Source organism: Astyanax mexicanus, chromosome 19 (assembly GCF_023375975.1).
Source record: "Astyanax mexicanus isolate ESR-SI-001 chromosome 19, AstMex3_surface, whole genome shotgun sequence".
NCBI classification, from domain to species: domain Eukaryota; kingdom Metazoa; phylum Chordata; class Actinopteri; order Characiformes; family Acestrorhamphidae; genus Astyanax; species Astyanax mexicanus.
This window is the reverse complement of record NC_064426.1, coordinates 42,902,872-42,930,421: the sequence shown is the minus strand read 5'-3', so window position 1 is coordinate 42,930,421 and position 27,550 is coordinate 42,902,872. Positions and strand designations below refer to the sequence as shown.

General features: G+C 37.3%; 1 protein-coding gene across 1 annotated transcript in view; it reads left to right on the top strand.

The window, feature by feature from the left end:
- The window catches only part of cyth3b (cytohesin 3b), a 70,796-nt gene that overhangs the window by 36,171 nt on the left and 7,075 nt on the right, over positions 1 to 27,550 (top strand). The window contains exons 4-12 of the mRNA XM_049468140.1: positions 1,549 to 1,615; positions 2,046 to 2,164; positions 3,385 to 3,465; positions 3,604 to 3,716; positions 9,449 to 9,597; positions 12,217 to 12,328; positions 23,332 to 23,408; positions 24,659 to 24,730; positions 25,833 to 25,987. Of these exons, the coding sequence (XP_049324097.1) occupies positions 1,549 to 1,615; positions 2,046 to 2,164; positions 3,385 to 3,465; positions 3,604 to 3,716; positions 9,449 to 9,597; positions 12,217 to 12,328; positions 23,332 to 23,408; positions 24,659 to 24,730; positions 25,833 to 25,987 (945 nt within the window). The remainder of the gene's footprint in view (positions 1 to 1,548; positions 1,616 to 2,045; positions 2,165 to 3,384; positions 3,466 to 3,603; positions 3,717 to 9,448; positions 9,598 to 12,216; positions 12,329 to 23,331; positions 23,409 to 24,658; positions 24,731 to 25,832; positions 25,988 to 27,550) is intronic.

Below are 27,550 nucleotides of genomic sequence, written 5' to 3'. Positions count from 1 at the left end.
GTTCGATAAAACCCCTATCCAGATAAATCTCTCCATCCAGATAGAGTGAATCTGATTGGATATTAAGCTTCTTTAATATATGTACACTCTACTGTATGTAAAATACATTATTTTTTAATAAGCATATATGCAGCTGAAACACTAGGGAGGAGTCTAGTGCAAAATCCTAAATTATATTATATTATCAACATTAACATTTTAATATTTTAACATTATATTCATTATGGCTTTTAGAAAAATGTGTTTTTGGGAGGGGGTAATAGTGCACTATAGGACTCTGTAGTGATTTATTTTCTCTTTACATTACTTTTACTTTTATACTTTAAGTAGTTTTGAATCCAGTACTTTTTAAAAACACTTTTACTTAAAGAGTAAAAAGCTTGAGTTGATTCTTCTTCAACTTCTACAGAAGTATTTTATTAAACTCTAGTATCTACAGTATACTTCTACATACAGAGTAATAAATAGAGATACTTTTCACACACTTTTGCACCATAGAAGGCCAATATTACCACTCACAGTGTAAAGTGCATTGGAGGGGGTAATGATGGTGACTGGTGGTGTCTGGCTAAACTGTGCTTGTGAACAGAACACACAAGCAACATTAAGTGTCTTCAAGTTAAATATAATAATAATAATAAAAAAAAAAAATATATATATATATATATATATATATATATATGTTAACTACTTATGTGTAAAATTAAAAAAGTCAAATATACATATATACATATTTTTATATAATGTAAATATACAAATTAGATTTTCTTTATTTTACACATTAGTATTTAACAGTTAGTCATAATACTTATTGTGTTATTTTCTTTATGTCTTTATGAGTTATGGTCATTTAAAGTGCTTCACAAATTATAAAATACAAAGAGAGTCACATAAACAAGTAAGAAAATAACAATAAAAATGGAAATAAAAATAAAATAAGAATAAAACATGATTCAAACGTGATTAAAACAATCTACAGTATTTAAAAGAAGGAAAAATGCCAAAAATGAATTAGAATAAAAGTGCTGTTAGAGCTAGAAAAGGGCATTTCTAACAGAATTAAAATTAATAAGTGTAATATAAGAAAAGAAAATGTTGAAAAAGTTTAAGAACAATGTTAAAAGTAAATACAACACATTATAATTAAAAGAAAATTCAAGTAATGAAAACTAAAGAACAATAAGCAACAATGTGCAGAGAAAGTTACACAGTGTGGTGGTAATATTAAAGATATTAAAGATCATGAAATACTGTAATATATATATTTTATATTACTGTACTTAAAACAGCAGCCCAAAATGCACAAACTTCTAAAACCAACTGGATTCTGAAATGTAGGCCAGAATTTTTGGAAGCTGCATAAATCATTAATGTGGTGTATATTCCAATTGGGCTGGCAGCTGCTTTCTGGAAAATAAAAATCAGATGATCTCGGCTTTTTCTTACAGAAGAATCTCCACCACCGCATAACCGTTTCTGCCAGTTTCTGCATTTACTGCACATAAACACTCATCAAATCTCAAATCTCTTTATTTTTCCACATTACAGCAAAACCACACAGAGAAACAAACAGATCGCCATGGGAAGAAAGAAATTCAACATGGATCCCAAAAAGGCAAGTTCTATTCACCTTCATTAATGTTACAAAATCAGTATTCATTTCCATAACGGAAATATTCCTAATTCCAAATAAAGTTCAGAAATAATCAATATTTGGTGGAATAATCCTGGTGGTTTTTAATCACAGTTTTTTTTCATGCATCTTGGCATCATGTTCTCCTCCTCCACCAGTCTTACACACTGCTTTTGGATAACTTTATGCTGCTTTACTGCTGGTGTAAAAATAAAAAAAATATATTTTTAATTCATATACTTATTTTTCATCTTTGTATGGCAATGTTTGAAGAATATTAATATGAAGAAATTACCTTCTTGCACAGCAAATGTGCTGAGAATTTTGCATGTTAACACTTTAGGGAGTCCTGATTCGTCTGTTTTTGAGGAGTTTGGTATTTTATATTTATTTTTTTATATTTATCCTACAGGGAATCCAGTTCCTCCTGGAAAATGATCTCCTGCAGCACACCCCTGAAGATATCGCTCAGTTCCTCTATAAAGGAGAGGGTCTGAATAAAACTGTCATTGGCGATTACCTGGGAGAAAGGTAAGTACTTTTTGAATTATTATTTTATTTGTTTTTAATTTCTTCCTCTTTTAATTTTTCCCGTTTCTTAGTGAGGCGTTATCTGGGGTGTCCATAGCTTACATTTTAATATAATAATGTCATTGAATCAATTTTAAATGTAAAATCATGCTGCTACAGCATCAGCAGCCGGAGTCTGAGAGAGACCGGGAGTACAGTAGGTCATAAGGCGGTTTCTCCATCAGCAGCCGGAGTCTGAGAGAGTGAGAGAGAGAGTACAGTAGGTCATAAGGCGGCTTCTCCATCAGCAGCTGGAGTCAGAGAGAGAGAGAGAGAGAGAGAGAGAGAGAGTACAGTAGGTCATGCTGCTGTTTCTCCATCAGCAGCCGGAGTCTGAGAGAGAGAGAGAGAGAGAGAGAGAGAGAGAGAGTACAGTAGGTCATGCTGCTGTTTCTCCATCAGCAGCCGGAGTCTGAGAGAGAGAGAGAGAGAGAGAGAGTACAGTAGGTCATGCTGCTGTTTCTCCATCAGCAGCCGGAGTCTGAGAGAGAGAGAGAGAGAGAGAGAGAGAAAGAGAGTACAGTAGGTCATGCTGCTGTTTCTCCATCAGCAGCCGGAGTCTGAGAGAGAGAGAGAGAGAGAGAGAGAGTACAGTAGGTCATGCTGCTTCTCCATCAGCAGCCAGAATCTGAGAGAGAGAGAGAGAGAGAGAGAGAGAGAGTACAGTAGGTCATGCTGCTGTTTCTCCATCAGCAGCCAGAGTCTGAGAGAGAGAGAGAGAGAGTACAGTAGGTCATCATACTGTTTCTCCATCAGCAGCCGGAGTCTGAGAGAGAGAGAGAGAGAGAGAGAGAGAGAGAGTACAGTAGGTCATACTGCTTCTCCATCAGCAGCCAGAGTCTGAGAGAGAGAGAGAGAGAGAGAGTACAGTAGGTCATCATACTGTTTCTCCATCAGCAGCCGGAGTCTGAGAGAGAGAGAGTACAGTAGGTCATGCTGCTGTTTCTCCATCAGCAGCCAGAGTCCGAGAGAGAGAGAGAGAGAGAGTACAGTAGGTCATGCTGCTTCTCCATCAGCAGCCGGAGTCTGAGAGAGAGAGAGAGAGAGAGAGAGAGAGAGTACAGTAGGTCATACTGTTTCTCCATCAGCAGCCGGAGTCTGAGAGAGAGAAAGAGAGTACAGTAAATTATGCTGTTTCCACTGTATTTACAGTCTGATAAATAATAAGTTTTTTTCTTCAGGGATGACTTCAATATTAAAGTTCTCCAGGCCTTTGTGGAGCTCCATGAATTTTCAGACCTCAATCTTGTTCAGGCATTAAGGTGGGTTATTAAAATGCATATGAAAAAAATGCATTTTTGTTGTTTTTTACTAAAATAAAGCTTCTTAGAACAGGATGTTTTGTTCTGACAGTCGCTTTACTCCCTGTTTGACCCCGCCCACTCATTTATTCTGAGCAGGCAGTTCCTCTGGAGCTTCAGGCTGCCGGGCGAGGCGCAGAAGATCGATCGAATGATGGAAGCGTTCGCGTCTCGGTACTGCCAGTGCAACCCAGGGGTCTTCCAATCCACAGGTCAGTCCTCCATTATTATATACAGCTCTGGATAAAAATAATAGAGCACTTAAAAATGATGATTTTCTTTGATTTTAGCAAATTAAAAACCCCTGAAATATAATCAAGAGGAAGATGGATGATCACAAACCATCAAACCACCAAACTGAACTGCTTGAATTTTTGCACCAGGAGTAAAGCAGCATAAAGTTATCCAAAAGCAGTGTGTAAGACTGGTGGAGGAGAACATGATGCCAAGATGCATGAAAAAAACTGTGATTAAAAACCAACCAGGGTTATTCCACCAAATATTGATTATTTCTGAACTCTTAAAACTTTATGAATATGAACTTGTTTTTTTCAGTCATTTCTCAGTTTCTGTAAATAAATGCTCTAAATGAAAATATTTTTATTTGTAATTTGGGAGAAATGTTGTCTGTAGTTTATAGAATAAAACAACAATGTTCATTTTACTCAAACATAAACCTATAAATAGCAAAATCAGAGAAACTGATTCAGAAACTGAAGTGCTCTCTTTATTTTTTTTAGAGCTTTATTTATCCAGAATTATAAATTCCAGTATTATAGAAAATTATAAAGGGTTCACGAACTTTTAGAAGAACCACTGTATGTACACAATATATCGTCGCTGTCCAATGTAAAACAGGTAAAACAAAGAAACACAGCAACTTTACAGGAGTAAGATAAAACCTTCTCAATAGAAGTCAATGTAAAAGTAATTTATTTCATTTAATTTTAAAGTATTTCTATTGGTCCATTCATCAGGGAATTTTGGCACAGTGTAAGGCACAGTTTGACTTATCAAATTATGTAGTTAACTAAAAATCCACAAAATTAGAGACTTTTTTCATTATCTGGCAACAATATATACAGGTCAGTATCTTTAAGTTTTGCAACATAATTAAGTCCATAGTATTATGCCTTATGTGTGACATATAAACATATACATATTACTCAAATATAAACCTATAAATAGCAAAATCAGAGAAACTGATTCAGAAACTGAAGAGATCTCTTCATTTATTCCAGATCTGAATAAGTAATGATCTTATATTATCACTTTAATAAACATATATTTCTTTCTGCAGTTGTACCGGGTTTTTATACACCCTAGGGTAATCTTACTGGCAGTTCATCTGTCTAATTACAACACCCTCCTGCTGATGTCTGCGTGATCTGGTTAATTAATATATGATGAACGTGATAATGAAATTGATCCAGGGTCAATAATAGTGAGTCCTCGTCCCAGAGCTGCGTGTGCACGAGATCTCAGGATAGATCCTCAGGCTTTAATGAGATGCCGTCAATATCTGAACTTCACTGCAGGATAACTGAGCTCATCCTAAAGCTCATCTCTCCCAGCAGACTCGAGCACTGAAGAACTGGGGTCCTTTTTTAAATCTTTTATTGTTTTCTGTGATTTTATTCCCGTCCAGAACGATCATGTACGTGTTTAATTTTCTCAGTCGTCCTCTGAGATAATAAATTACAGGCTGAATTATCTACTGTTTTTCTCTGAACTCCGTGCTCCTCCGGTAATTTTAGTCCCGTCCGGACGCACATCTCTGAGTTTCGTCTCCTCGCCTTTAATAAAATAGATATTTGTCCACTGCCGTGCACCGTACTTTGGGCGCGCCACGGTTTCCAAGGAGATCCATGTTAAAAAAACACAACAGCGAGTGGAAATGGAGGAGCTACTGAACTGCACTGTAACCTGCAATGTGACCAAGAAAAAAGCCTAAAAACTCACTGGTCCTCCTGTTTTTTTCAATTGCAGTTCAGATGCAGGAGTTTTATCACTGAGATAGATAGAAGTGTGAAATATTTTTCACAGGTGTCCCCCCTGAGAAAATAATCCTGTCCGGATAGGGCTATAGTCATACATTTTTCAAAGAAAAAACTTTTGTGAAAAAAAAAAATAGAGGAAAAAACAATATCACCACCAAACTGAAAATCCAGAGACCCATTTCCCCAAATTACCTAAAGAAACTCTTTTAATTGTAAAATCCTCATTCATATCTACAGGAAATAAACTTTTAAGATAACTTTTTTTTGCTCTGTATTAACCTCTCTCTTTTTAACGACACTATTTTATTATGTTTATATTTCTAGCCCTCTTAAATGTGACCAATGGTACATTTTTAAAAGTTTTAAAAGTTAGTGAGGGGTCACCTTTTAGAATATGCTGGTGTTTCATTATTACATTTCTTATATCCATTGTTTTTGGGGGTATAGATAAATAGAATAAATAAATAGAATAAATAAATAGATTAAACCAAATTAGAATTATATCTTAGATTTTTTGTTTAGGGTCTAGGCACATTTCTTCTGGTTTGGTTTCCACTCTCTTGAAGGTTTTAATATGGCTGTTTTGTTAAGATAATATTCTAACATACCTAGGCCTTGTTCATGATCAATATACAGCTCTGGAAAAAAATAAGAGAGCTCTTAAAAATAATGACTTTCTCTGATTTTACCATATTAAAAACCTGTGGAATATAATGCCAAGATGATGCCAAGATGCATGAAAAAAAAACTGTGATTAAAATCAGGATTATTCCACCAAATATTGATTATTTCTGAACTCTTAAAACTTTATGAATATGAACTTGTTTTCTTTGCATTATTTGAGGTCTGAAAGTTCTGCATCTTTTTTTGTTATTTCAGACATTTCTCATTTTCTGCAAATAAATGCTCTAAATGAGAATATTTTTTATAATTAATAATGGTTTTTCCAGAGCGAAAAACACACCCATGATTAATTAAGAGAATTAGTACATGCTTTTTGTGCGTTTCGAGACGCGCAATGTGTACTTTTCCCATTGTTATAATAGCAAAGACACACTGACACGCACTAAATTAAGATGCGGTGCATGGTTGGCGGCTCAACTATAGATCACTATAATAGGGCCCCTGGTCTGTATCACTACAGCTGTGTCTGATCTGATCTGTAGCTCCACAGCTGAGTGGAGGAGTGAGTGGGTGATGGAGGGATGGAGGGATGGAGTGGAGGGAATGAGAGTGGGTGGATGAAGGGAATAAAGTACAGCATGTTGTTTCTAATGGCTCTGACACGGCGCAGTCTCAGCAGATGTAGTAAATAAATCATTGCAGTCGTGTTTCTCCACGCTGTCGCCACTTCTCCTCCAGCCCTCCACCTTCATAAACAATACTCACACTATACTCCCACCTACTCACACCATAACTAACCCACGCCACAGGTCTGATTAACCCCTTAACTACATCATCACACTGCGGATACCTGAGGTTAAATAAACCCCTATCAACCACAAGTGTTAATAAGGAGGAAAATATAGAACAGCAGAGTATAGAGAGTATAGGGTAGTATAGGGGAGTGTAGGGGAGTGCAATGTTATAAATGGTAGTATAGGGAGTACAAGAAATAATATAGTATAAGGTAGTATCGAGGAGTATAGATAGTTTAGGAAAGTATTGTATGAATAGGATATTACAGGATAGTATATGGTAGTACAGGGGGTAAAGGGTAGTATACAGAGTATAGGGCAGAATAATAAGTATAGGGTAATACATTGTAAGAAAGGGTGGTATAGGTTTTCCAGAAAGTATAGTATAGGGTAGTATAGTGCAGTTTAGGTTTGTATAAGGCGCATAGGAAGTATAGTATAGGTTAGTATATGGAGTTTAGTATAGAAAAACAGTGTAGTTTAGGGAGTATAGTGTAGTGTATTTTAGGTTTGTATAAGAAGTATAAGGTAGTATAGGGAGTATCGTATAGTGTAGTTTAGGTTTGTATAAGAAGTATAGGGTTATGGGGAGTATAGTATAGTGTAGTTTAGGTTTGTATAAGAAGTATAAGGTAGTATAGGGAGTATAGTATAGTGTAGTTTAGGTTTGTATAAGAAGTATAAGGTGGTATAGGGAGTATAGTATAGTGTAGTTTAGGTTTGTATAAGTAGTATAGGGTTATGGGGAGTATAGTATAGGGTAGTTTAGGTTTGTATAAGTAGTATAGGGTTATGGGGAGTATAGTATAGGGTAGTTTAGGTTTGTATAAGTAGTATAGGGTTATGGGGAGTATAGTATAGTGTAGTTTAGGTTTGTATAAGAAGTATAGGGTTATGGGGAGTATAGTATAGTGTAGTTTAGGTTTGTATAAGAAGTATAGGGTTATGGGGAGTATAGTATAGTGTAGTTTAGGTTTGTATAAGAAGTATAGGGTAGTATAGGGAGTATCGTATAGTGTAGTTTAGGTTTGTATAAGTAGTATAGGGTTATGGGGAGTATAGTATAGTGTAGTTTAGGTTTGTATAAGAAGTATAACGTAGAATAGGGAATATAGAATAGGATAACAATGTAGTTTAGGGAGTATAGGGAGTATAGTATTCGGTAAAATAGTGTAGTTTAGGGAGTATAGGGTAGTTTAGGTTTGTATAAGGAGTAGAGGGAGTATAGTATAGTGTAGTTTAGGTTTGTATAAGTAGTATAGGGTTATGGGGAGTATAGTATAGGGTAGTTTAGGTTTGTATAAGTAGTATAGGGTTATGGGGAGTATAGTATAGTGTAGTTTAGGTTTGTATAAGTAGTATAGGGTTATGGGGAGTATAGTATAGGGTAGTTTAGGTTTGTATAAGTAGTATAGGGTTATGGGGAGTATAGTATAGGGTAGTTTAGGTTTGTATAAGTAGTATAGGGTTATGGGGAGTATAGTATAGTGTAGTTTAGGTTTGTATAAGAAGTATAGGGTAGTATAGGGAGTATCGTATAGTGTAGTTTAGGTTTGTATAAGTAGTATAGGGTTATGATGAGTATAGTATAGTGTAGTTTAGGTTTGTATAAGAAGTATAAGGTAGTATAGGGAGTATAGTATAGTGTAGTTTAGGTTTGTATAAGAAGTATAGGGTTATGATGAGTATAGTATAGTGTAGTTTAGGTTTGTATAAGTAGTATAGGGTTATGGGGAGTATAGTATAGTGTAGTTTAGGTTTGTATAAGAAGTATAAGGTAGTATAGGGAGTATCGTATAGTGTAGTTTAGGTTTGTATAAGAAGTATAGGGTTATGATGAGTATAGTATAGTGTAGTTTAGGTTTGTATAAGAAGTATAAGGTGGTATAGGGAGTATAGTATAGTGTAGTTTAGGTTTGTATAAGTAGTATAGGGTTATGGGGAGTATAGTATAGTGTAGTTTAGGTTTGTATAAGAAGTATAACGTAGAATAGGGAATATAGAATAGGATAACAATGTAGTTTAGGGAGTATAGGGAGTATAGTATTGGGTAAAATAGTGTAGTTTAGGGGGTACAGGGAGAATAGTATTGGGTAGTATAGTGTAGTTCATGGTGTACAGGGAGTATAGTATAGGGTAAAATAGTGTAGGTTAGGTTTGTATAATGAGTATGAGGTAGTATAGGGAGTATAGGATAGTAAAAGGATTATAGTGGAATACAGGTAGTATAGTGTAGTTTAGGCTGGTATAATGAGTATAGGGTATTATATAGAGGTCAGAGTAGTATGGGGAGTACAGGGCAGTATAAAAATCATAGGGCATAGGTGTGAAAATAGACTGTTAGTGGGGTGTAAGATAGCAATGAGCATCGCTGTGCACCTTATGCAGGGTGTAATATAAAGCTCCAGATCAGATCAGACTGAGCTGTAGTGTAAGATTGAGATATAATGAGACCAGCACAGATTTATTGTGGTCATGTCCATATATTGAACAATTATTAATACGCGTACGTGTTTTTTCCTGCAGACACGTGTTACGTCCTCTCCTTCGCCATCATCATGCTGAACACCAGCCTCCACAACCCCAACGTCAGAGACAAACCCGCCGTGGAGCGCTTCATCTCCATGAACAGAGGAATCAACGAGGGAGGAGACCTGCCCGAGGAGCTGCTCAGGGTACTGCCCCCCCCACCCCCCCCCCCACCCCCACTTACCTGCACTGAAAAAATAAAATTTCTGATAAATTTAAGTAACTTCAACTCGGTTTCAAAACTTAAATGTTACACAGAGTAAATAAGAGAACTGAACTTCAGTCAATCCTTTCTTTTAGTAAACTTTACTTCATTTATTTTTACTGAATCAATCCTTTCTTTTATTAAACTTTACTTCATTTATTTTTACTGAATCAATCCTTTCTTTTATTAAACTTTACTTCATTTATTTTTACTGAATCAATCCTTTCTTTTAGTAAACTTTACTTCATTTATTTTACTGAATCAATCCTTTCTTTTAGTAAACTTTACTTCATTTATTTTTACTGAATCAATCCTTTCTTTTAGTAAACTTTACTTCATTTATTTTTACTGAATCAATCCTTTCTTTTAGTAAACTTTACTTCATTTATTTTTACTGAATCAATCCTTTCTTTTAGTAAACTTTACTTCATTTATTTTTACTGAATCAATCCTTTCTTTTAGTAAACTTTACTTCATTTATTTTTACTGAATCAATCCTTTCTTTTAGTAAACTTTACTTCATTTATTTTTACTGAATCAATCCTTTCTTTTAGTAAACTTTACTTCATTTATTTTTACTGAATCAATCCTTTCTTTTAGTAAACTTTACTAAATTTATTTTTACTGAATCAATCCTTTCTTTTAGTAAACTTTACTTCATTTATTTTTACTGAATCAATCCTTTCTTTTAGTAAACTTTACTTCATTTATTTTACTGAATCAATCCTTTCTTTTAGTAAACTTTACTAAATTTATTTTTACTGAATCAATCCTTTCTTTTAGTAAACTTTACTTCATTTATTTTTACTGAATCAATCCTTTCTTTTAGTAAACTTTACTAAATTTATTTTTACTGAATCAATCCTTTCTTTTAGTAAACTTTACTTCATTTATTTTTACTGAATCAATCCTTTCTTTTAGTAAACTTTACTTCATTTATTTTTACTGAATCAATCCTTTCTTTTAGTAAACTTTACTTCATTTATTTTTACTGAATCAATCCTTTCTTTTAGTAAACTTTACTTCATTTATTTTTACTGAATCAATCCTTTCTTTTAGTAAACTTTACTTCATTTATTTTTACTGAATCAATCCTTTCTTTTAGTAAACTTTACTTCATTTATTTTTACTGAATCAATCCTTTCTTTTAGTAAACTTTACTTCATTTATTTTTACTGAATCAATCCTTTCTTTTAGTAAACTTTACTTCATTTATTTTTACTGAATCAATCCTTTCTTTTAGTAAACTTTACTTCATTTATGCATACAATATTACCTAATCACAATTACTTCATTTATACAATATTGTTATATATAATTTTAATTAAAACACACATTCAAATATTTACATAATCTCAAAGATTTATTTTGTAATCAGACCAGGTCTCACTGTCTCAACACATGGACGGCATGTAATACATTATTTTTAGTTTACTAGTATAAATATTGTATTAAATGCCATCCATGTGTAGAGAGAGTGTAATATGTGTGTTTTAACTAAAATATTAAAATTTCAGGAATTATAATATATTATGTATCATAAATTATTTGAGTAATATTGTATAAATTAAGTAATTGTAATTAGGTAATACTGTATGCAGAAATGAAGTAAAGTTTACTAAAAGAAAGGATTGATTCAGTAAAAATAAATGAAGTAATGTTTACTAAAATAAAGGATTGATTCAGCAAAAATAAATTAAGTAAAGTTTACTAGAAGGAAAGGATTGATTCAGTAAAATAAATGAAGTAAAGTTTACTAAAAGAAAGGATTGATTCAGTAAAAATAAATGAAGTAAAGTTTACTAAAAGAAAGGATTGACTGAAGTTCAGTTCTCTTATTTACTCTGTGTAACTCTATTTAAGTCTTGAAACCGAGTTGAAGTTACTTAAATCGCTTAAGTCGCTGCGCTTTCCTCCGAGAAAAAATGGGGATATCCAGCTGAGTAGCAGCTCAATTTAGAAGCTAAATTGGGAGAATTTTTAAATGTAATCTATTTAATGGAGAAAAAAGCTAATTTATTTTTAAAAAAAAATTGCATTTAGGTTTTTGACGATTTTTTATTTAACTAATTTTCATTTGGTTTCATATTGTGTCCATGCTTATATACTACAGTAATGGAACATAACCCACATCAGGAGCTTTGCTGTACGTCGCGTCCACCCTCAGACCTCCAGCTGCAGAGTATTCCCCAGCTGCTAATGATGCTAACAGCATGCTCGCTACTGAAACGTTAGCGCCTTAAGCAGCCGCATGCCCCATATACTCCATCTCATTTCCTCTGGAGCTTCATAAGGGCTTAATTAACCTCACGTTCCTCCAGTGCGGCGAAGTTTCAGAGTCTTAAAAGTTATCTGAAGGTTTTAGCTCTCGTTTAGCGCCGGTTCCATTCAAGCAGATCCAGAACAGAACCCGGGCCCGTCATGATTAATGCAGCAGCGCCCATAGGAAGGGCATGCATATTTAATAATGCTTCAGAGTGCCGGCCATGCGCTGGTGCTTATTTGCATGCGTGATGAGCTGTGATGGGTGATGTGTGGCGTTTCTCTCCTTTCTGAGCAGAATCTGTACGAAAGCATTAAAAGCGAACCCTTTAAAATCCCGGAGGACGACGGAAACGACCTGACCCACACCTTCTTCAACCCCGACCGCGAGGGCTGGCTGCTGAAGCTAGGTCAGTGCATGATCTCAATTTCCCTCATTTTAATTTCTATTAAGAGTTATAGACAATAACACGCTATAGACGCTATTGACAATAAACATGATGTGATAATACTGTAGAATATCCATATATTGCTCTACATTGCTGTGGAACATGATAAATTAAGAAAAAAAAAACTTTCTCTGGGTAAATTTTACTTGTATGTGACTTTAGTAGCACTGCTGAAGTAAACACACCACTAAAATTACACTGCTGAGGTAAATGTATGACTAGAATAGCACTGCTGAGGTAAATGTATGATTATAATGGCACTGCTGTGGTAAATTTAGGATTAGAATAGCACTGCTGACGTAAATGTATGATTATAATGGCACTGCTGGGGTAAATGTAGGATTAGAATAGCACTGCTGAGGTAAATGTATGGTTATAATGGAACTGCTGAGTTTAATGTATGATTATAATGGCACTACTGAGGTAAATGTGTATGATTATAATAGCACTGCTGAGGTGAATGTATTTTTTATAATGGCACTACTGAGGCAAATGTAGGATTAGAATAGCACTGCTGAGGTAAATGTATGGTTATAATGGAACTGCTGAGTTTAATGTATGATTATAATGGCACTACTGAGGTAAATGTGTATGATTATAATAGCACTGCTGAGGTGAATGTATTTTTTATAATGGCACTACTGAGGCAAATGTATAATTAAAACGGCACTGCGGAGGTAAATCTATATGATTAGAATAGCGCTGCTGAGGTAAATGTATGATTAGAATAGCATTGCTGAGGTAAATGAATCACTAAAATACCACTAATGTGGTGAATTCATGATTAGAATAGCACTGCTGGGGTAAATATATGATAAGAATTGCACTGCTGAGATAAATGCATCACTAAAACATCACTAATGAGGTGCATTTATGATTAAAATAGCACTGCTGAGGTAAATGCATTATTATAATAGCACTGCTAAGGAAAATGTATCATTAAATTAGGTTAATTTTGGCTACATATATTTTTCCCAGGATAAAAAAATGTTTGTTGTGAGCTTTCACTGTGGACCTCTACCTCCCTCTACGTTATTCTACCTCCCTCTACCTCACTCTGCCTTGCTCTTCCTCACTATACCTCACTCTGCCTCTCATTACCTCACTGTATCTCTCTTTCTCTGCCTCACTCTACTTCACTTTACCTCACTCTATCTCACACTACCTGCCTCTACTTCACTATACCTCACACTACCTCCCTCTACCTCGCTCTACCTCACTGTGTCTCACACTACCACGATCTACCTCACACTACCTCCCTTTACTTCACTATACCTCACTCTACCTCCCTCTACCTAGCTCTACCTCCCATTACCTCACTGTATCTCTCTTTCTCTGCCTCACTCTACTTCACCTCGCTCTGCCTCACACAATCTTCCTCCACCTTGCTCTAATTTACTCTATCTCACTCTACTTCATCTGACTCGCTATACCCTCATTCTACTGCAAAGTACCTTCCTTTCCCTCGCTCTACCTCGCTCTACCTCCTGCCTCATTGTTACCTAAGCACAGTGTGCAGTGTGAAGAGCTCCCCCTGTTGCTGGCCTGGGTAGTGCAGTTTGAGTTTGCTGTTGTTCACAATGTTATCGCAGCTCTTTTAATCACAGTATCGATAAAAATATGATTTATCTCACATCGCCCTACGTTCCATCCTTTATTCGATCTTATTCTGTCACTCCGGAGACGTGACAGAGTGCTGTCATGCTGTGGCCGGTCTCCAGCAGGACTGTGAGTTTTCTCAGACGGTGGGTGGTGACAGTGAAAGCTGTGGAAACACCACCATCACTCACACTCTGATTAATGTGTCTACAGCGTTAGACAGCCTCGTATTATAAATGTGCACTTCTGCTGCATTATATTTCATCTCCTCTACATTCGTTTTTATGTTGCATGGCTGCTGAATGGGCTGAGGCTTAGACTCTTAACAATAAAGGTGCCTGGGGCTCTACAGCTCCCTAAAAATAAAAAATTTAACTTTTTTTTTTAATGGATGCACACACAGAGATGCAAGCATTCATGGACAAGGCGCTCTATTTTTTAGTACACTGCGCCTTTTATTTTTTCATTATTAGAATTAAATTGAAACCAAAACACTATCACAAAATACACAACTTTATTTATTCTACTATAATATATGACTTGTCCATAAAAATGTCCATTAAATGCAACAACTGCAATGTTTTAAACACAACATTTCACTTGCAGTCGACTTTCTTGTAGGCGATTATTGGAGAAAGACAGTACAGTAGGTCATGCTGCTTCTCCATCAGCAGCCGGAGTCTGAGAAAGAGAGAGAGAGAGAGAGAGAGAGAGTACAGTAGGTTATAATCCTGTTTCAGCATCAGTAGCGGGAGTCTGAGAGAGAGAGAGAGAGAGAGAGAGAGAGAGAGAGAGTACAGTAGGTTATAATCCTGTTTCAGCATCAGTAGCGGGAGTCTGAGAGAGAGAGAGAGAGAGAGAGAGAGTACAGTAGGTCATAATGCTGTTTCTCCATCAGCAGCCGGAGTCTGAGAGAGAGAGAGAGAGTACAGTAGGTCATGCTGTTTTAGCATCAGCAGCCGGAGTCTGAGAGAGAGAGAGAGAGAGAGAGAGAGAAAGAGAGAGAGAGAGAGAGAGTACAGTAGGTTATAATCCTGTTTCAGCATCAGTAGCGGGAGTCTGAGAGAGAGAGAGAGAGAGAGAGAGAGAGAGAGAGAGAGTACAGTAGGTTATAATCCTGTTGCAGCATCAGTAGCAGGAGTCTGAGAGAGAGAGAGAGAGAGAGAGAGAGAGAGTACAGTAGGTTATAATCCTGTTTCAGCATCAGTAGCAGGAGTCTGAGAGAGAGAGAGAGAGAGAGAGAGAGTACAGTAGGTTATAATCCTGTTTCAGCATCAGTAGCGGGAGTCTGAGAGAGAGAGAGAGAGAGAGAGAGAGAGAGTACAGTAGGTCATGCTGTTTTAGCATCAGCAGCCGGAGTCTGAGAGAGAGAAAGAGATAGAGAGAGAGAGTACAGTAGGTCATAATGCTGTTTCTCCATCAGCAGCCGGAGTCTGAGAGAGAGAGAGAGAGAGAGAGAGAGAGTACAGTAGGTCATGCTGTTAGTCCATCAGCAGCCAGAGTCTGAGAGAGAGAGAGAGAGAGAGAGAGAGAGAGAGAGTACAGTAGGTTATAATCCTGTTTCAGCATCAGTAGCGGGAGTCTGAGAGAGAGAGAGAGAGAGAGAGAGTACAGTAGGTCAGTAGATCTACTGTTTTTCTCCGAACTCCGTGCTCCTCCGGTAATTTTAGTCCCGTCCGGACGCACATCTCTGAGTTTCGTCTCCTCACCTTTAATAAAATAGCTATTTGTCCACTGCCGCGCACCGTAATTAAGTTTTGGCCTCGCATTTCCACAGAGATCCACGTTAAAAACACAAAAGCGAGTGGAAATGGAGGAGCTACTGAACTCTACTGATGATGTCATGTGACCGAGAAAAGAAGCCTAAAAACTCACTGATCCTCCTGTTTTTACAATTTGTAGTCTGGATGCAGGAGTTTTATCACTGAGTAGAAGTGTGAGATATTTTTCACAGACGAACCCCTGAGATACTAATCCCGTCCTAATAGAGCTTTTGCTATCGTAAAGACGGGAAAAGTACACAAGTCACAAAAGTCAAATACTAATTATCTTAATTAATCATGGGTGTGGTTAATTTTGGGCATAATGTGAAATAAACCAATCAGAGTGTCTCTTGCTCATCATTCCCTTGCCCTTGCCTGGCTAGCACTGCTGGATCAGCATTAGCATTACCTGCTAACGGTTAGCCTAGTTAGAAATTTGGGAATCTAAGCTTACAATACATAAACGGAAGCACTTTATTCACCCAAATAAACAGTTTTCAGTAGAGAAATGTCTGTAGATTAACATCCAGCACTTACTCAACTTTAAAAGAAAGTCTTTTTTATTTTTTTGTTTACTTAACTTAGCCCTATTAACCAGAGCGCCTTATAGCACGAAAAATACAGTAGTTTTAGCATGATTTTAGTGGTATTATTTTGTATTATACTCCAACCCTCTCACATACCAAAAACCCATAATGATGCTACATATCTGGGCCATGTTTTGGAGTTTTTTCAACAGTTTTACCCAATAAATTCTAATTATCAGCAGATGAATGCCAGTGTTAGGCCTCACCTGGCAGAACGATGTCACACCTCTACATTACACACACACACACACACACACACATTCCTCCGGCGGTACGTAACGCCCCTGCAGGCTCGTATAAATGCCAACAGCTCTGGAATACAAAGCCATTACATTATTACCCCTCCAAAACACCCCCAGGTCTCACAGAGAGAGAGGAGTTTCTTTATTTTAAATCTGTTTCATTGTAAAATAGCCCCTGGAGAACGGGAACGAGGGGGCGAGGTTTAAATGCTTACAGAAGTCGAGGAAATAAAAAGGTTCAGGCATGTTAATACACAAATATCAACTTTTTAAAACAGGTAGCTCATTAATGAGGGGCTTCCTGAGGGAGATACGCTGCTATATTAGCACTAATTCTGCCTCTGCTTTAATAATAAGTTTGTTCTGAACAGGCCTCAGGCTCTGCAGTAAAATCTGAGGTACTGAAACAACTTAAACTTAACGAAAATGCTGCGTTTAGCTGAACGTAGCATTAACATGCTAATGTGGCTAACTGAATAGAAGTTTCTAGGGAGCACAGATAGTGGAAATAGTCCCTACTAGACATGTAATACACAGTATTTAATACTTACAGCACCATTACTTTTACATGTCTTACAGTTTGCAAGCTATCGTAAATCAGTTTTAATTAAACTAACTATTCTTATTGATATATTTATTAAATCTTTTTCTTGTTGTGTGTGAAATACAGCGGGTCTCTCTGAGTTGTTTATGATGCTGCACATGATGAAACTCTTCCTCTTCCTCTTCCTCATTGTCTGCAGCAGCTAGTAAAAGAAAACATTCAGAAAAACAATCGAGTCGATCAGGAAAAGCACCGTGTCTACATCAACCTGTGAATTAGTATTAATGGCCCCGCCCACTACAACTCGGGACCGCCCACAGACAGAGCTGAAGCCGGGCAGCGACGCCGTCTCGTCAGATAGGAGCTAACTAACAGCGCTAGGAACAGCATGCAGTTCATTCCTGTGTTATTTGTGCGAATAACACATCAGTGTTTATATACTTTACCCAGTAATTCAGAGCTAAGAACAAATGGTTAGAATTAGTCTATGGAGGAAAAACACCACCAGCCAAGTACAATTGAGATAGATAGGTGTTTAGATGTTTAGAACAGTTCTGTTTACACTAGTTGAAAGTAAAAATCCAACCCCGGGGTGGATTTTTACTTTCTGGACCTGGACTACCCACCTCTGTGTGTAACTATAGGTTTAAATAGGATCTCCGGTGGATTTGGTGTTTTACAGAGACTCTAAGACTAGATCAGTGGCTGAACTGCACGTTGCAGGTTTAGCATTATTACACATGTTGTAAATTAAACTATGACGTTGCAAAGACTGTTATTAGTGTAAAAATGTCTTTATTTTAAACTGTTTCTAACTGTTGTTTGTCTCGCTGGTGTCGCAGTGCTGTTAGCCAATAAGAAGCAATTTGTTTGCATAAAAAAGCCGAAATTATATCGTCCAGGGTTATTCCACCAAATATTGATTTCTGTTTGAAAGCTTTGCATTTTTTTTTTTTTTTGCAAATAAATGCTCTAAATGAGAATATTTTTATGTGGAATTTGGGTGAAATGTTGTCTGTAGTTTGTAGAATAAAAGAACAATGTTAATTTTACTCAAACATAAACCTATAAATATGAAAATCTGAGAAACTGATTCAGAAACTGAAGTGCTCTCTTCATTTTCTTCCAGAGCTGAATAGTTTTAGCTTGATTTTAGAGGTATTATTTCTCTAACCCTCTCACATACATATCTGGGCCGTGTTTTAATCGTACGCTGAAGTTGTAAGTGGGGGAATCTCCCTTTTGATCTAAATTCTCAGTGATGCACCAGAAATCACTTCCCACACAGTGATAAATTCAGCAGTGTGTTTCTCAGAGCTGGAATCACCTCACATGTCGAGGCTTCTCCCGCTGATTTCTGCGCCCTGTGGGTACGTGAACCAACAGCACCTCGCAGGTCTTACCCAATCCTAATTACGGTATTACTGCAGTGTGTCATAATGCCCGGCTCACCCACAGCCGGCTCTACCCGGGCAGCAGCCCTGCCTAGCATCCAGGAGCCAGCAAACCACATGCTAAACTCCATTTATTACACATTAAAGCATTAACCCGACTGATTCTGCCGACTACGCCAACTTTTACACTAAAGCTGTAAAACTGTCAAGTGTATTTAGGGTCTAAAAGTGAAAAATATTTACTAAAATATGCTAACTGGCCTCCTGTTACGTCATGTTAGCATGTCAGCATTACTGTTTGTTAATTTCATTTTGAACAGTTTAACATTTCTTTCTGCAAAAGGTGCGTTGAGATGCTCACTGCTATCTTACACCCCACCAACAGTCTATTTCAGTCTATCACGTCTTACTTCTGGTGGTCTGGAAATGTTCATGTATGTTCAGGATGATTTTTGGCATATTGCTATCTTGGCAACATAAAAAAACACAGGTGCTCCACTGACTGAATACATCCTAGACAGACATCAACAATCAAGTGTTTATTGCTGTCTTGGCAGTTCTCAAACCCAACAACTTTTACATCAACAAAAAAAACAGAATACTTAATAAAATAACTTAATGAGCTCAGTTTCCTCTGCTGAGAAGAGTTTGTTGGACACGTCCAGGTAGCTGAACCGTTAAAATAGCAATCCACCAAAGTCAGAGCTCGCCTGGTTCTACTCTTAAAGAGAATTATGAGAAAGAGACACTCTGATTGGTTAATATTTTTCATGTTACGCCCAAAATGAAGAGAAATAGAATTAGTACATGCCTTGTACATGTACTTTTCCTGTCGTTACGATAGCAAAGACACACTAACATGCCCTAAATCAAACTGACGGCTCACATACAATACTTATATAACGAAGTATAAGCTGTGAGGTGTTATCTTGTGAGTGAGGTTGGTGCAGATTGATGGGACGTTCCATTTACAAAGTTGTGAAGGTATTTAACATTCCTTCATCCACAGTGTTGCTAGGTGGTTGCTAAGGTGTTGGTGGGCAGTTGCTATGGTAAGGAGTTGGTTGCTAAAGTCTTGCTAAGAAGTTGCTAATGTTTTTCAGGACTTCAAGACAGGGCTTTTAATGTGTTTAAGGGTTGATAAGGTGTTATTAAGGAATAGCTGGTGGTTGCTAAGGTGTTTCACAGTGTGAGGTGTTGATGTGGTGGTTCAGTGGGAGTTGTAAATAGTGACTGTTGGAGATGTGAGAGCAGTAAATGTGAGATAGTGAAGATCAGCTCCAGCAGAGAGAAGACTGTTATTATTCCACTTATCACCAGGAAATACTGCCCAACCGCACACACACACACACACACACACACACACACACACACACACACACACACACACACACACACACACTCAACCACGGCCCTAATACACACTTCCCCGTGAAGAGTGTGTGTTTTGTGTGTGTGAGAGAGTGTGTGTGTATTTACACAGATAGCAAAGAACGTTGAAGAATGTTTAACAACGTTTTGAAAAGGTTGCAGGAAGGTTATACCTTAATTTTACAGAAATAAAACGTTTTTAGAACGTTTCTCACATGATGTTCTCAGCTAGACAAATACTAACATTATTTAACATTCCCAAAACTAAACATTAAAACCCTGATACGAGTGATGTCGCCGCAACGTTACCAGAACGTTTAAAAACATTTAATAAAAAAGTTTTAAGAACATCCAGAAAACATCCAGAAAACGTTCTAAGAACATTAACTCTGTGTGTGTTAGAGTTTAAAGTGTGCTTATATGAGTGTGTGTGTGTGTGTGTAGTGAGTGTGTGACGTTGTTGTATTTGTGTGTAGTGTGTATGGGAAGTGTATAGTGTGTGAGTTTGTCTGTGTGTGTGTGTGTAGAGAGAGTATGTGTGTGTGATTTAGTGCACAGTAATGTAGCTGTATTTGTACAGTGTGTGTATGTGTGTGTGTGAGTGAGTGTATTGGAAGTGTATAGTGTGTGATTGTGCATATATGAGTGTGTTTGAGAGTGCGTATAGGTGTGTTGTAAGTGTGTATAGTGTGCATAGTGGAATTCTATAGTGTGTGTTTGTGCGTATGCGTATGTGTGTGTGTGTGTGGAGAAAGTGTGTGTGATTCAGTGTAGAGTAATGTAGCTGTATTAGGGTGGTGTTTGTACATATATGTGTGATGTGTAGTGTGTGTGTGTAGTGTGTTTTGCAAGTGTATAGTATGTGTGTGTGTGTAGTGTGTGTATTAGGGCAGTGTGTGTGTGTATGTGTATGTAGTGTGTGTGTATTAGTGCAGTGTGTATTAGTTTAGTGTGTGTGTGTGTGTGTGTAAGTGCAGTGTGTATTAGTGCAGTGTGTGTAGTGTGTGTGTATTAGTGCAGTGTGTGTAGTGTGTGTGTATTAGTGCAGTGTGTGTGTGTATTAGTGCAGTGTATGTGTGTGTATTAGGTCAGTGTGTTAGTGTAGTGTGTGTAGTGTGTGTGTATTAGTGCAGTGTGTGTAGTGTGTGTAGTGTGTGTGTATCAGTGCAGTGTGTGTAGTGTGTGTATCAGTGCAGTGTGTGTAGTGTGTGTGTATCAGTGCAGTGTGTGTAGTGTGTGTGTATCAGTGCAGTGTGTGTAGTGTGTGTGTATCAGTGCAGTGTGTGTAGTGTGTGTGTATCAGTGCAGTGTGTGTAGTGTGTGTGTATTAGTGCAGTGTGTGTAGTGTGTGTGTATCAGTGCAGTGTGTGTAGTGTGTGTGTATCAGTGCAGTGTGTGTAGTGTGTGTGTATTAGTGCAGTGTGTGTAGTGTGTGTGTATTAGTGCAGTGTGTGTAGTGTGTGTGTATCAGTGCAGTGTGTGTAGTGTGTGTGTATTAGTGCAGTGTGTGTAGTGTGTGTGTATTAGTGCAGTGTGTGTAGTGTGTGTGTATCAGTGCAGTGTGTGTAGTGTGTGTGTATCAGTGCAGTGTGTGTAGTGTGTGTGTATCAGTGCAGTGTGTGTAGTGTGTGTGTATCAGTGCAGTGTGTGTAGTGTGTGTGTATCAGTGCAGTGTGTGTAGTGTGTGTGTATCAGTGCAGTGTGTGTAGTGTGTGTGTATTAGTGCAGTGTGTGTAGTGTGTGTGTATCAGTGCAGTGTGTGTAGTGTGTGTGTATTAGTGCAGTGTGTGTAGTGTGTGTGTATTAGTGCAGTGTGTGTAGTGTGTGTGTATCAGTGCAGTGTGTGTAGTGTGTGTGTATCAGTGCAGTGTGTGTAGTGTGTGTGTATCAGTGCAGTGTGTGTAGTGTGTGTGTATCAGTGCAGTGTGTGTAGTGTGTGTGTATCAGTGCAGTGTGTGTAGTGTGTGTGTATTAGTGCAGTGTGTGTAGTGTGTGTGTATTAGTGCAGTGTGTGTAGTGTGTGTGTATCAGTGCAGTGTGTGTAGTGTGTGTGTATCAGTGCAGTGTGTGTAGTGTGTGTGTATTAGTGCAGTGTGTGTAGTGTGTGTGTATCAGTGCAGTGTGTGTAGTGTGTGTGTATTAGTGCAGTGTGTGTAGTGTGTGTGTATTAGTGCAGTGTGTGTAGTGTGTGTGTGTGTGTATCAGTGCAGTGTGTGTAGTGTGTGTGTATCAGTGCAGTGTGTGTAGTGTGTGTAGTGTGTGTGTATTAGTGCAGTGTGTGTAGTGTGTGTGTATCAGTGCAGTGTGTGTAGTGTGTGTGTATCAGTGCAGTGTGTGTAGTGTGTGTGTATTAGTGCAGTGTGTGTAGAGTGTGTGTATTAGTGCAGTGTGTGTAGTGTGTGTAGTGTGTGTGTATTAGTGCAGTGTGTGTAGTGTGTGTGTATCAGTGCAGTGTGTGTAGTGTGTGTGTATCAGTGCAGTGTGTTAGTGTGTGTGTATTAGTGCAGTGTGTGTAGTGTGTGTGTATCAGTGCAGTGTGTGTAGAGTGTGTGTATTAGTGCAGTGTGTGTAGTGTGTGTGTATCAGTGCAGTGTGTGTAGAGTGTGTGTATTAGTGCAGTGTGTGTAGTGTGTGTGTATCAGTGCAGTGTGTGTAGAGTGTGTGTATTAGTGCAGTGTGTGTAGTGTGTGTGTATCAGTGCAGTGTGTGTAGTGTGTGTGTATCAGTGCAGTGTGTGTAGAGTGTGTGTATTAGTGCAGTGTGTATGTGTAGAATGTGAATGAATGTGTGTGTGATTCAGTGTAGAGTAATGTAGCTGTGTTAGGGTTCTGTCTGTACGTATATGTGTGTGTGTGTGTGTGAGTGTGTTGAGTGTGTATTAGTGTAGTAAGTGTGTGTGTGTGTGTATTAGGTCAGTGTGTTAGTGTAGTAAGTGTGTGTGTGTGTATTAGGTCAGTGTGTTAGTGTAGTAAGTGTGTGTGTGTGAGTGTGTAGAGTGTGTATTAGTGTAGTAAGTGTGTGTGTGTGTTAGTGCAGTGTTTGCTGAAGGCTGGGCTGAAATAAGCTCAGTAAACAGCAGCAGTGAAGGCGATGGCGAGAGCGATGGAGATACGTGGAATTTGCTCTGCCTCACCACAACTACACTATCACACCTCCAGTAAAACCACTAAACCTCATTTACCAACAAATTATAATCTTATATGATACATTTACATACATATACAAATAAAAATATTAGCTTTTTATGGTACGTTGTTGTATGATTGCGTATAATTGTGTGTGTGTGTGTGTTTGTGTGTGTGTGTGTGTGTGATGGTGTGTATACTGATTTAAATGCTGTGTTTATATTGACGTTGTTGTATGATTGCGTATAATTGTGTGTGTGTGTGTGTGTGTGATGGTGTATACTGATTTAAATGCTGTGTTTATATTGACGTTGTTGTGTTATCTTGTGTTTCCTGCAGGGGGCAGAGTAAAAACCTGGAAGAGACGGTGGTTCATTTTAACCGACAACTGCCTGTACTACTTTGAGTACACAACGGTACGATTTCTTACCGTGTTTATTCAAAATTAACATGAAAATTACTTTTTATTAAATGAATCCACAGCTCCACTGTTTTATAGTGAAGCAAGAAAACATCCCATAATATCTGAAACTCTATAAAATCACACAGAACAGAACCACATTCACAGCCTAGTGAGGGCTAATGCTAACACGCTAATACACACACTAAAGAAATCCAGATTATAATACAATCTCACTCTATAAACCAGTTATTACACATCAATAGATCAATAAACAACAACAGATATTAGTCCAGAGTGTGTACTATTACTACACACACACACACACACACACACAAACATCAAAATTGTTTAAAGGAGCTGTGTTAAATAATATATTAAATATGAATAAATATTAAACTATAAATTTATCTTTTTTATACTTAACTAACTAACTAAGCACTACTAACCTAAATAAATCAGTCAATACGGTAAAATAGTCAATCCCCTATTAATTTAATCAGGATTTTTAATTGGGACATCAATAATTAATTTAGTATGTGACCAAATATATTGTGATGAATATCATACAGTATATCTTTTAAATGTATTTCCTCTATATTAGTATATTAGCTGTCAAATTAGCACATAATTGTGATATTAAAAATAAAAAATAAAAATAAATACAGTCAGCATCGCTAGTTAAACATCAAGCTGTTATGCCAATCTGCCATTTTGGGCTTCATAATAAAGGTTCCCCGGCCAGATTGTATTAATTAAAAAATATATAGTAAAAAATAAAGAACACACCTTTTTTATTTGGATTTAAAATCTGGTCAGATATCTAAATTCTGTTAATATTGCATCTCAGTTTTAAGCATTTTTAGCAGGGCTGGTCTATTTTATTATTTATTTATTAAATATTATTATTATTATTATTATTATTACTATTATTTTTAATCGTATGACAGCACTTATTTATACCATATCCACCACCTCCCTAAATGAATCAGTTCTAAAATCTGCAGGTTTTAATGTTTAAATGCTGAGTGATGTTGGTTTTTGTTGCTGGTAAAACTTCCCTGGTTGTATTCCTCCTCCTGATCTGCTGTTCTGCTGACGGCGTGGAGTTATTCAGTCAGCAGTTCTGATGCAGTAATAATAGCTGATGCTGTCGGCTGATGGTGTTGCAGGAAGGTGGTGGTGGTAAAGGTGTGCTGAAGGTGTTTCTGTAGCAGGATGGCAGATTGTGATGGTGTTTATTTAATATGTATTGTGGTGTTGCAGGACAAGGAGCCGCGGGGGATCATTCCTCTGGAGAACCTCAGTATCCGAGAGGTGGAGGAGCCCAGGAAGCCGGTGAGTGCTTTATGTCCGTGTTAAAGGACCAATATGCAATTTATTTTCAGTAGTAAATGATAAAATGATCAGAATGTATCATCAGATATTAAGGAAACATGCTGAGTTAATGCACTGTCGAGCAAGTGGTGCTGCAGCATGGAAGCTAACAAGCAGGGCTGCTTCATTAAAACATTAAACCTTAACTGCTACACAGCCTTAAAAAACGTTGGCATGTCTCAAAAAAAAGGTTAGTGACCAAAGAAGAAGAATAAAACATGAATAAATATTAGCAGTGAGTTCAAAAGTTGGAGACTTAGAGCATAAAAGGACTACAAGACCGACCCAGAGCTGCTACTTTTCTCCTGAACATGTAGACTCAGACTTTCCACGGAGATCCATGTTAAAAACACAACAGCGAGTGGAAATGGAGGAGCTACTGAACGCTGTGATGAAGTCATGTGACCGAGAAAGAAGCCTAAAAACTCACTGCTCCTCCTGTTTCTGGAGTATTTTTTTGTTTATCTTGGTAACAGAAAACACAGGAGCTCCACTGACTGAATACAACCTAGACAGACGCCAACAGTCAGACGTTCATCAAACCCAACTTTTACATCATCAATAAACAGAATAGTAAATAAAATAACATTGCTGTTCCTGTAAATGAGCTGCTGGAGCTCCTTCACAGCGTCAACCAGCAGCTCAGTTTCCTCTGCTGAGAAGAGTTTGTTGGACACGTCCAGGTAGCTGCACCGTTACAATAGCAATCCGCCAAAGACAGAGCTCACCTGGTTCTACTCTTAAAGGGAATGATGAGCAACAGAGACACTCTGATTGGTTTATTATTTTACATTACGTCCAAAATCAAACACACCCATGATTAATTAAGAGGCAGTATTAGTACATGCCTTTTGCATGGCACGTTTCGAGCTGCGCAAGGCTTGTGTACTTTTCCCGTCGTTACGATAGCAAAGACACACTGACGCCCTAAATCAAACTGCAAGAAATGCACGGTTGATGGCTCGCCTATAGATCACTAAAATAGGATCTATATTGTCTAAACATTTGTAGATGCTGGCTGCAATTTCAGCATTTCGATTCTTTTCTTTTCTTCTCGATCCAGAACTGTTTTGAGCTCTATAACCCAAACCACAAGGGTCAGGTGATCAAGGCCTGTAAGACGGAGGCTGACGGGCGGGTGGTGGAGGGAAATCACGTGGTCTACAGGATATCAGCTCCAACACCGGAGGAGAAGGAGGAGTGGATCAAATCCATCAAGTAAGACTCCAAAATACGGCAATAATGAGTAAAAATAAGTATTTTTTCGAAAAAATATGTTGTAAATTTAATGTTGAAGACTTTATTAAAGCTAGACAGCAACAAATGCAGAATGATTTTAATAATAAACCAGAATATGTTAGAATGTCAGGTAGGAGCAGGAATATAACACGGAGAGAGCGAATGCTGTATTAAAAAATATATATATATATATGAGGAAAAAATAAAACAGAATTTAGGATTAAAAAAATGAAAACAGATTTCATAGAGCCCTACACACATAGAAAACTAAAAAAAAATGCCTTTATCTGATTTACTTTATAATTTGTTTTTGTGTTTATTATGATATTATTGTTTTTACATTAAACGTGAAGTAATAAATATTTATGGTAATTAATTATTAGTTACACTGATGTTGTGGAGGTCAATATAAATCAAAATATCAAGTATCAAAAGTACAGAAATGTATCAGATATGATACACTCGGCTTAAAAGGGTTAATTGTTTGTTTAATGGGACATAAATTCAGAGAATGGTCAGGTAGTTTTACTGATTTTAGTGGTGGAGGTTCTGGATAAACTGGAAATCAGGCTGTTTTTAGGAAAACAGAATCAGCCCCCCCATTTATACCCGCCCAGGGTTTACATGCCACAAATGGAGAGAGGGATTAGTCAGTGCATATAGCACCCCGGGGGAGAGAGAGGGAGAGAGAGAGAGAAAGAGAAAGAGAGAGAGAGAGAGTTATAATCATGTTATAATATTTTTAAAATCAGTTTTAGGCCGTCTCAGCCATTAAAATCATCATATATCACCAGCATAAATTAATAAATAAAACTGTGTTCTCCATTACACAGACACTAAAAACTCTATTAAACTGTTATATTTTATGTTATATGTTATGTTTAATGTTATTTTATGTTATATTTTATTGTATTTTTTTATCTGTATCATTATGTCTTATCCTTCTTTTCTATCCATCCATCCATCCATCCATCTATCCATCAGAATAGGCTGTTTTAATCACAATTATGTTTTTTATAGTGTCTTTGCATTGTTTTGAGTTTAGGGACTTGGATCGAGGCCCATATTTGTACCAGATAAAGGCCATAGAAGCTATAGGCTAATTAGCCATAGGCTAATATTAGCATCCACAGTGGAAAGTACAGTAGGAGGGTAATGATGGTGACCAGCAGTATCTGTCTAGAATTGTCCATGTGAGTAGACAAGTGATTTTGAACCCAGAAATCACATCCACATTCAATGCACATAGTGTATTATTGATAATATTATTAACTGTTAACAGTGAGTACACAGTTCGACTCTATAATGAAAGTGATGGAGAGAATCCTTCCTCTCTTCCTCTTATAAAAGCGATGTAGAGGAAGCGTGAGTTTCCCGCAGTGGGGGGTTGAGCTCGTCCTCATTGTGATATCAGCTCTTAACAGGATTTACACCCGTGAAAACTGAGCTCCAGCACCACCACAGAGCTCCTGCAGGAAACGCTCGTCAGGGTTTTGGGTTCTCCACACCAGAGGTTCTCAAAGAATCCAGTTCTTTCAGTCT